This window comes from Notothenia rossii, assembly GCF_949606895.1.
Source record: "Notothenia rossii genome assembly, chromosome: 7".
Taxonomy (NCBI): domain Eukaryota; kingdom Metazoa; phylum Chordata; class Actinopteri; order Perciformes; family Nototheniidae; genus Notothenia; species Notothenia rossii.
Genome location: NC_136905.1, coordinates 66,064,483 through 66,073,955, shown reverse-complemented (window position 1 = coordinate 66,073,955; position 9,473 = coordinate 66,064,483). Strand labels below are relative to the sequence as shown.

Genomic DNA, 9,473 nt, shown 5'->3' with positions numbered 1-9,473 from the left:
TTGCAAGCATGCAGCTTTTATTGGTTTTTCATGTCTATGTCTTCTTTGGCACCGGGAACAATGCAGCAGCATGTGTTAGCTGCAGATTGTATCAGTCTTCCTAGCAGCAGCCGAACAGGACTACAACACCACAAAATAAACTCTGTGGAGGAGGAAGGTCAGACCAATGAAACTGCTCATTCCAAGTTATTTAACCACAGCCTCTCGCTGATAAATGGACATGAAGACATCTTTAAAAAATAATCAGTGGTTACGGGTTGTTTTTTTAATGATTTGTTTTCTATTATTACAAAGTTAATGACACATTATAACTGCAGGTTCATAGCCAGATTTCATATGGTGCACATCTTAAACCACAAAGTCACGAGCACAAGGTAATGAGTCAGGATCAGTATCAGTGGGCAAGTTATGTAACAAACCCCTCGAATGGAATGACAGTGAAAACAGCCCAGGGGGAAGCTTTAAATCCATAAGCTAAGCAGAGGAAAATGCATGGTTTGCAGACAAGAAAATCACCTTCACTGTTGGGAGTCTCATGTGTCTTTTGCCTGAAACTCAACTCTGTCTGAGTGGAGGGAAGATTGGATCTTTAAGTTACAGAAGTATAAAATACAGAGTCAAAATATGTAAAGAAAGGAATGGTTTACCCCTGAACTCAAACCAACCCCCAACTTTAGTTTAGCCCAAAGCTCAAGTCTTGATGAACAGGCTAAGTGAAAATAGACTGTAATAAATGTTGACTGAATAATGGGAGAAGCTGAGGGGTTAAGAAACCGTAGGCAAAACGGTTTACATTTTCCTGTCACTTTGTGCCAATAAGTGAAGATCTGTAAAAGAGACTCAATATTTACCTTCATTATTCGATTGGTTCCATTTGAAGCCTTTTAATCACCAGTTCGTTGACATCTATGGCTGAAAATGAGGCCTTAATTCCAAACTTAATCAGACGTCAATACCTTCCATTGATGAGTGATGATAATTTGACTAATTTATCCAACAGCAGTGCAAAAAGTTTAAACAGAAGGTTTGATTAACTCTGACAAAATAGTCAAACTGCCAATACAAATGAAAAAGGGCTCTCAGCCCTAATCACTTTAAACCAGTGATTACTAGGCAGCAGTTTTCCAACAATTATGCAAAAATGTCCGCATTTTTACATTATAAATCCACAAGTGCATTTACTTTTTGAATAAGCTACTTGTGGTTTTGCATCTGGTGTGCGTTTCCTAAGGCCCTGGATGTCCTTGCAAAGAGTAAAATGAAGAAAAGAAAAGACATTTGTTGATCAGATGAAGATCTATTAGACCATTAAACCTGGCCCTAATTGCAGTAGTTAGACACAATTACAGGGGTATTACACTTTGTTCTGGTATTTCTGTTCAGCTCATATTGATACAAGAAAAGCAAAGAACATCATAATTCAGACTTGTTTGACTGGGCCAATTACAACAGTATCAGATGACCTATTCAATTGATATCGGTGGAATTTACTGATTTACTGTTCGCTTAACCCCTCCCCAAAACAAAATTAACCAATCATAGCTCAGCAACCAAAACCAGGCACAGCAGGTCTGACTCTCCACATAGTGAATGGATAGAGTGACACTCCGCATTTAAAGAGTTTTAGGGTGGTGTGGCTTCGGCAGGATCCCCCACGGAAGATGACCAGGAGTTGGCAGGACCCCCGGCGAGATAGGTGATGGCGGGACCTCCAACGGAACAAGACATAGGATTGGCAGGACTCTCAGCGGGACCTCCAACGGAACAGGACATGGGGCTGGCAGGACTCTCAGCGGAACCCCCAACGACACAGGACATGGAGTTGGCAGGACCCCCAGCGGAACCTCCAACGGCACAGGACATTGGGTTGGCAGGACCCCCGGCAGAAGAGTAGTCGGCGGGACCTCCAACGGCACAGGACATAGGGTTGGCAGGACCCCCGGCAGAAGAGCAGTCGGCGGGACCCCCAACGGAACATGACATGGAGTTGGCAGGACCCCTGGCAGAAGAGTAGTCGGCGGAACCCCCAACGGGACAGAACACAGGGTTGTCAGGACCCCCAGCGGAAGAGTAGTCGGCGGGACCCCCAGCGGGACAGGGCATGGAGCTGGCAGGACCCCCAGCGGAACCTCCAATGGCACAGGACATAGGGTTGGCAGGACCCCCGGCAGAAGAGTAGTCGGCGGGGCCTCCAACGGGACAGGATATGGAGTTGGCAGGACCTCCAGAGGAACCTCCAACGGACCAGGACATTGGGTAGGGACTTGAGAGGGGACTCGAGAGGTGACTTGAGAGGAAACTGGAGAGGGGACTCGAGAGGGGACTAGAGTAGGGACTAGAGTAGGGACTAGAGTGGGGACTAGAAATGGGGCTAGAAATGGGACTAGAGATGGGACTTGAGAGAAGGGACTTGAGATGGGATTAGAGAGGAGACTAGAGAGGGGACTAGAGAAGGGACTAGAGAAGGGACTGGAGATGGAACTAGAGGAGGGACTGGAGAGGGAACTAGAGGAGGGACTGGAGAGGGAACTAGAGAGGGGTCTTGAGAAGGGACTAGAGAGGGGACTTGAGAAGGGACTAGAGAAGGGACTAGAGAAGGGACTAGAGAAGGGACTAAAGAAGGGACTAAAGAAGGGACTAAAGAAGGGACTATGGCTGCTGGGGCCAGAACCAGGGCCGGAACCATGGCTGCTGGGGCCAGAACTGAGGCTGGAAACATCAATCAATCAATGTTTATTTATATAGCCCAATATCACAAATGTTACTTTTGTCTCAGTGGACTTCACAGTTTGTACAGAATATCAGTATGACAATATGACACCCTCTGTCCTCAGACCCTCACATCGTACAAGGAAAAGCTTCCGGAAAAAAACCCCACAGTTTAAAGGGAAAAATGGGAGAAACCTCAGGGAGAGCAACAGAGGAGGGATCCCTCTCCCATGACGGACAGACGTGCAATAGATGCCGTGTGTAAATTGAAAAGATAATACATTTGCAACATAGGTAGTCCAAATGTTTGGAAATGCATGTGTGTATAATAGGAAGATTAATCCATGAGGATATCCATCCAGGACTTATGATCCAGGACCACAGCCACGACTTAAGATCCAGGACTCGCGATCCATGACACAGGACCGCAGGATCATCCATGACTCCGGATCCCGGCGTATATAAGCGTCTTTGGGTCTAGAAAAGCGCTATATAAATCCCATTTATTATTATTATTATTATTATATAGACACCAAAAAGAAAGAAATTTGGGGAAGCTGGGTTAATCGGAACATGAGAGTACACAGGTATAGACAGAGAGAAGGAAGAAGTAAGATGTCCCCCGACAAACTAAGCCTATATCAGCAAAACTAGGGGCTGAATCTAATCAGCCCTAACTATAAGCTTTATCAAAAAGGAAGGTCTTAAGCGCACTCTTAAAAACGGATAGGGTGTCTGCCGTCCGAACACAAACTGGAAGCTGATTCCACAAAAGTGGAGCTTGATAAGAAAAGGCTCTGGCTCCCATTGTACTTTTAGAGACTCTAGCAACAACCAACGACCCTGCCTTCTTGGAACGCAATGCCCTAGTAGGACAGTAGGGTATAATGAGTTCTTTGAGGTAAGATGGCGCCTGCCCATTAAGGGCTTTGTAGGCGAGAAGAAGAATTTTAAATTCTATCCTGTGTTCTATAGGGAGCCAGTGTAAGGCAGCCAGAACAGGAGTAATGTGGTCCCTTTTCCTAACTCTGGTTAGTACACAAGCTGCAGCATTTTGAATCAGCTGAAGTGACTTGACTGACTTCTTGGTACACCCTGATAATAAGGAGTTACAATAATCCAGCCTTGAAGTAACAAATGCATGGACTACTGTAGTTTCTCTGCATCGTTTTGAGGCAAGATATGCCTGATTTTTGCAATGTTACTTAGATGGAAGTAGGCGGCCCTTGAAATTGATTTTATGTGGGCGTTAAAGGATAAATCCTGATCAAATATAACACCAAAATTCCTTACAGTCTCACTGGAGGACAAATTAATGCCATCCATAGTTAGTATATCTTTAGATAATTTGTTTCGTAGATTCTTTGGGCCAAGTACAATGACTTCAGTTTTGGTCGTGTTTAACATCAAAAAATGTAAGGTCATCCACGTTTTTAAGTCTTTGAGGCAGTCTTGAATTTTATTTAGATGATTAATTTCATCAGGCTTGATTGATACATTTAGTTGAGTATCATCCACATAACAATGAAAGTTTACAGAATGATTCCTTATAATATTGCTTAACGGAAGCATATATAATGTGAACAAAATAGGTCCGAGCACTGAGCCCTGTGGCACTCCATGGTTAACTTTGGTTTGCGTGGAAGATTCATCGTTGACACGTACAAACTGAGAGCGTTCAGATAGATAGGACCTAAACCAGCCTAAAGCAGTTCCCTGTATGCCAACTATAGACTGTATATATAAATAGACGTAGTGTCCGTGACGTCACCCATAGGATTCTGCAGAGTTGCCGAGAAGCCCTTAGTAGGCGGAGTCGGCCACTAACGGCTTGACAGCGACGTCAGAGTCTAATCCCGCCTGCTCCAAATAAGGGCAAAGAGGCGGAGTCGAGGCAGGACCTGCTGCCTCTGAACTGGAAGTAAACAGAGCTAGCTCAGGCTAAGAAGCTAAGCTAACATGAAATACGTACATACCAAGTTACTGCTAACAGTGTAGTTCCCCTATATAAACGTTACATTCATAATCAAATGAGAGAATCTGCAACAGAATTAGCTATGTTTTGTTATTCTTAATGCTTGTCATTCACACGTTAATAAAAGACGGACTCCACCGCCCGGCCCCGGACCTAACGGAGCCGCAGTGGGCTAGCTCCGGGACGCCGGCTGGAGCTAGCCCCCTGCGGCTCCGTTAGCTCCGGCGGCCACCACTGGGATAATTGGGTCCCCTATTAACATTTGCTCCCGTTTAGCATTATGGGCGTCATAGCCATAGACTATAAAAGTCTTACCCAAGGCTGAATCATAAACTAAAATGTATATAGTATAAAGGGTTACGTCCTTAGCTGGCTAATAAGTAACAAGCTAAGCTACCAAGCACACAAACACCTGCGAACGGGACATGTATAATATGATCATTTTAGACTTCTTGGAAGTTCTGTTAGTACATTCAAGCGCACAGCACAACATTTGAATTGCCTGGTATTTGTAACAATATTCCCTAAAAGGCACAATCACCACGAACACGGCACAGTACAGTAACTACAACTAACTAACATTGTAGCCTCTATGGTTGTAGCCTTGCAGAGTGGACAAGTTGCTGTTAGCTGACAGTGAGGCATGTACATGTCCATCAAAGTGACCACGCCCTAATTTATGCAAAAGCTTTAAGGCTTAATATTAATTAAACAGATGACTTGGGAAAAAATTCACCCCCCCAATCCATATTCATGAAGGGGGGATCTAACTATACAGAGAATATGGTTTTTTGAACCATGATGTAAACATGTTTAATTCTGCTCTAAAGTTGGGCATTTTAACATTGGGGTCTATGGAAATTGCTCCCTTCTGCAGACTTTTCCTACTGGCCACTAGATGAACTGCAGTTTGAGGCACTTCCGCATTGGCGTCCCGGCTCTTCCCCAGAGTTTGCAGCTTGATGCCAACTAAGTGCTCTAGTCTTTGCGATAGGATATCATGGTCGCGGTATCAAATGCAGCACTGAGATCGAGCAAAACAAGAATAGAGACAAGTCCTTTGTCTGAGGCTATTAGAATGTCATTTGTGACTTTAACCAGAGCTGTCTCTGTGCTATGATGTGTCCTAAAGCCAGACTGAAAATCTTCAAATAAATCACAGTTTTTTAAGTAATTACACAGCTGTTTTGCGACTGCTTTCTCAAGAATTTTTGAGAGGAACGGAAGATTAGAAATAGGTCTATAGTTGGCTAAAACCTCTGGATCGAGGTTGTGCTTTTTAAGAAGCGGTTTTATCACTGCTACTTTGAATGATTGTGGAACATAGCCGGATAATAAAGATATATTCATAATATTTAATAAAGAAGTGCTAATTAATGGAAAAACTTATTTTAACAGCTTAGTTGGAATCGGGTCTAAGATACACGTTGATGGTTTAGAAGAGAGAATCATTGAATTTAATTGTTCAAGGTTTATGGCTGAAAAGCATTCTAGTTTACTATCTAGTGTAATATTAGAACTTACGTTTCCGGGAGCTGTTGATAACACTATACTGGTCAAAGGCAAGAGGTCATTAATTTTGTTTCTAAGAGTAACAATTTTATCGTTAAAAAAGCACATAAAATCATTACTACTGAGTGCTATGGGAATAGAAGGCTCAGTCGAGCTGTGGCTCTCTGTCAGCCTGGCTACAGTTCTGAAAAGAAATCTTGCATTATTCTTATTCTCATCTATTAATGAAGAGTAGTAGTCTGCTCTCGCTTTACGCAGTGCTTTCTTATATTCATTGAGAGTAATATGCCAAATTAAACGAGATTCTTCAAGTTTAGTGGAACGCCATATCCTTTCAAGTTGCCTCGACTTTTGCTTTATTTTGCGGGTTTCGGCATTATGCCATGGAGCTAATCTATGTTGTTTTATTTTCTTCTTTTTCAAAGGAGCAACAGAGTCTAATTTTATTCGCAGCGCATCTGTAGCACTATCAACAACATGATCAATTTGGGGTGGTGTACATTTTGTATAAGTTTCCTCCCTTACATGCAGACATGCTATCGACTTAAGTATTGGTGTAATCTCTTCCTTAAATGTGGCTATAGCACTAACAGAGCAGGAGCTTTTGACTAATGCTTTGTAGTCTATTAACAGTACTTCAAAAGTTACTAAGAAATGGTCGGACAAAGCAGGATTATGCGGTTCGACTAATAGTTGCTCAATTTCAATACCATAAGTCAGAACAAGGTCGAGAGTGTGATTATAGCAGTGGGTTGGTTTATTTACACTATGACAGAAACCAACAGAATCTAATATACAGTTAAATGCAACAGTAAGGCTATTTTTATCCTCGTCAACATGAATATTAAAGTCACCTACGATAATTACTTTATCTGTTTTAAGTACCAAAGCTGATAACTCAGATAATTCTGCTAAGAATTCTGAATAAGGACCTGGTACACGGGACACTGTAACAAATAAGATTGGCTGCAAAGTTTTCCAGGTCGGATGCGTAAGACTGAAAACAAGGCTTTCAAAGGAGGTATAATTTAGGGGCCAAAACTGGGGCCGGAACCATGGCTGCTGGGGACAGAACTGGGGCCGGAACCATGGCTGCTGGGGCCAGAACTGGGGCCGGAACCGCGGCTGCTGGGGCCAGGACTGACGCTGGAACCATGGCTGCGGGGGCCAGAACTGGGGCCGGAACCATGACTCTTGGGGCTCGGGTTGCTAGTCTGGCCTTGCGACTCCTTCTCTTAGGAGCCTTTTGGAGGCTCTGTGGACCTCCAAAAGCCAGACGAGTTCAAGAGAACGGCTCCTGGACAGGAGCAGGAACTGGGGAAGAAGCAGAGGTTGACTCCAGACGGAACACGCCGAGATGTATGGTTTCAGGTTGGGAATTGGGAGGCAGGGGGCTAGCATGCCTGGGGCTAGCAGACCGGGAAACACATGTCGGGAGGATATCCATCATCCAGCCAGGTAAGAACTTCATAAGACATGGTTTCTCTTTTGCTATCTGGTGCGCCTCTGCCTGAGCAGCCTCTTTCTGCGCTCCCCTCCGCCTACCAGAGGTGGGACCAAGTCATTGTTTTGCAAGTCCGAGTCAAGTCTCAAGTCTTTGCGCTCAAGTCCGAGTCAAGTCTCAAGTCTTTGCGTTCAAGTCCAAATCGAGTCTCAAGTCAGGATGGGCAAGTTCAAGTCAAGTCCAAGTCCTAAACTTTGACAAAACGAGTCTTAAACAAGTCATTATGTGCTTTTCACCAAATGTAATGACATTGATCAACAGAATAATACTTAAATAATCAAACTGCTCTTTATTAGTCACATGAATAATTCAATAATCTATTTTCTCAGTAAGGTAATGCTACCGTGACGGTTTGATTCAGAAGGAGTTTAATGTATAAGATCACTGATGTTGAGGTGACCAGAATGTTTATTTCCACTGTGTACAACATGTTATAAGGGACCCACCATCTATCTTTATGCAAGGGATAATGTGCAGCGAGGCAGTCTCTATGGGGAAAAGAACACCTGAATCTAGATCCCTCTGCAGGTGGTACTTTAAGTATATTTTGATGCTGATACTTTTGTACTTTTACTTGTAACATTTTGAATGCAGGATTTTTTATTGTAACCGAGTATTCCTACACTCCCCCCCCCCCCCCTGGTACTTTTACTCAAGAACAAGATCTGAACTTCTCCCACCTCTGACAATAAATCCTGAGTGGTTACCAAAAAACCTGATCTGAAGGTTATTTTCATTTTACAAATCCTGCAGTCAGCTTTGCTTTCTCCAATATCATTGAAATGCAGCCAGATGCTGCTTCTTTTTTCGGTTTTCGCTCATTTCTTGACTTTTTCCGACGCGCTTGCATTTAAATCCGTCTCCCCGTCGCTCTGTGCAGCTGGCCTGTACCACTACACCTGCTGTGCCCCCCACCCTTCTTTCACATAATGGTATGATCCTAGTGTGTCTTCGCATATGATTGGCCGCATGGTGGCCCAGCTAATTAAATCCCTGCCTGCAAGGATTCTCAGGAAGAGTAGGAGCGGTTGAAGATTCTGCTCTCCCCGACGGGAGTCTGCTCTTCTAGCGGTATCTTGCGATCGGCGTGTTGGAGACCTCTGAATTAAATTATCAAGTCACCTCAAGTCGGAAGACTCAAGTCCAAGTCAAGTCCCGAGTCATTGGTGTTCAAGTCCAACTCGAGTCGCAAGAGTTTTGTGATTTTGTCAAGTCGAGTCTCAAGTCATCAAATTGGAGACTCGAGTCTGACTCGAGTCCAAGTCATATGACTCAAGTCCACACCTCTGCCACCTACCATAGCAGAAAGCCAAAGAATAGGTACATTTATGTAGTTCCACCTCAAATGGATCATCTGCTGGGTCCATCTTGGTTGGTTGGTTCTGTTACGGTGAGTGAAGCAAGCAGGACCCAAACGCAGATAACACTGAAAAAGGCTAAACGTCAAAACTCAGAACACTCCCCGTTGAACACAGTCACAGACAAACGACGAACCAACAATGACAGACAGCAAAAACAGAACTTAAATACACACAAGACTAATCAACGAAACAAGAGACAGGTGAGGAGGGAGGAGAAAACACAGGGGCAACAGGTGAACACAATCAAGTAAACAGGTAGGAGGGTACAGGTAGGAGGGAACACACAGACAGGAAACCAAAGACAGATCTAAACAAGACAAAACACAACACAGACAGATCGTGACACCATACCTACAAAACATTTCTGTGAAGTTTTTTTTTCAAAATACTAAACAGTTCACCCATTGTAACC

The 9,473-nt window shown here is 43.8% G+C and overlaps 1 protein-coding gene across 2 annotated transcripts; it reads right to left on the bottom strand.

The window, feature by feature from the left end:
- Positions 1–257: 257 nt before the first annotated feature.
- Positions 258–9,147, bottom strand: LOC307047532 (uncharacterized protein). Of its 2 annotated transcripts, none has more exons than XM_079694536.1 (2): positions 9,041–9,147; positions 258–2,709 (listed from the first exon to the last, which is right to left on the bottom strand). In XM_079694536.1, exon 2 carries the CDS (start codon positions 2,251–2,253, stop codon positions 1,624–1,626), a length of 630 nt encoding a protein of 209 aa, XP_079550662.1. In that variant the 5' UTR covers positions 2,254–2,709; positions 9,041–9,147; the 3' UTR covers positions 258–1,623. The 2 variants fall into 2 exon arrangements, with proteins under 2 accessions (XP_079550662.1, XP_079550661.1); XM_079694535.1 differs by having other exon boundaries at positions 8,998–9,134.
- Between the last annotated feature and the right edge of the window lie 326 nt (positions 9,148–9,473).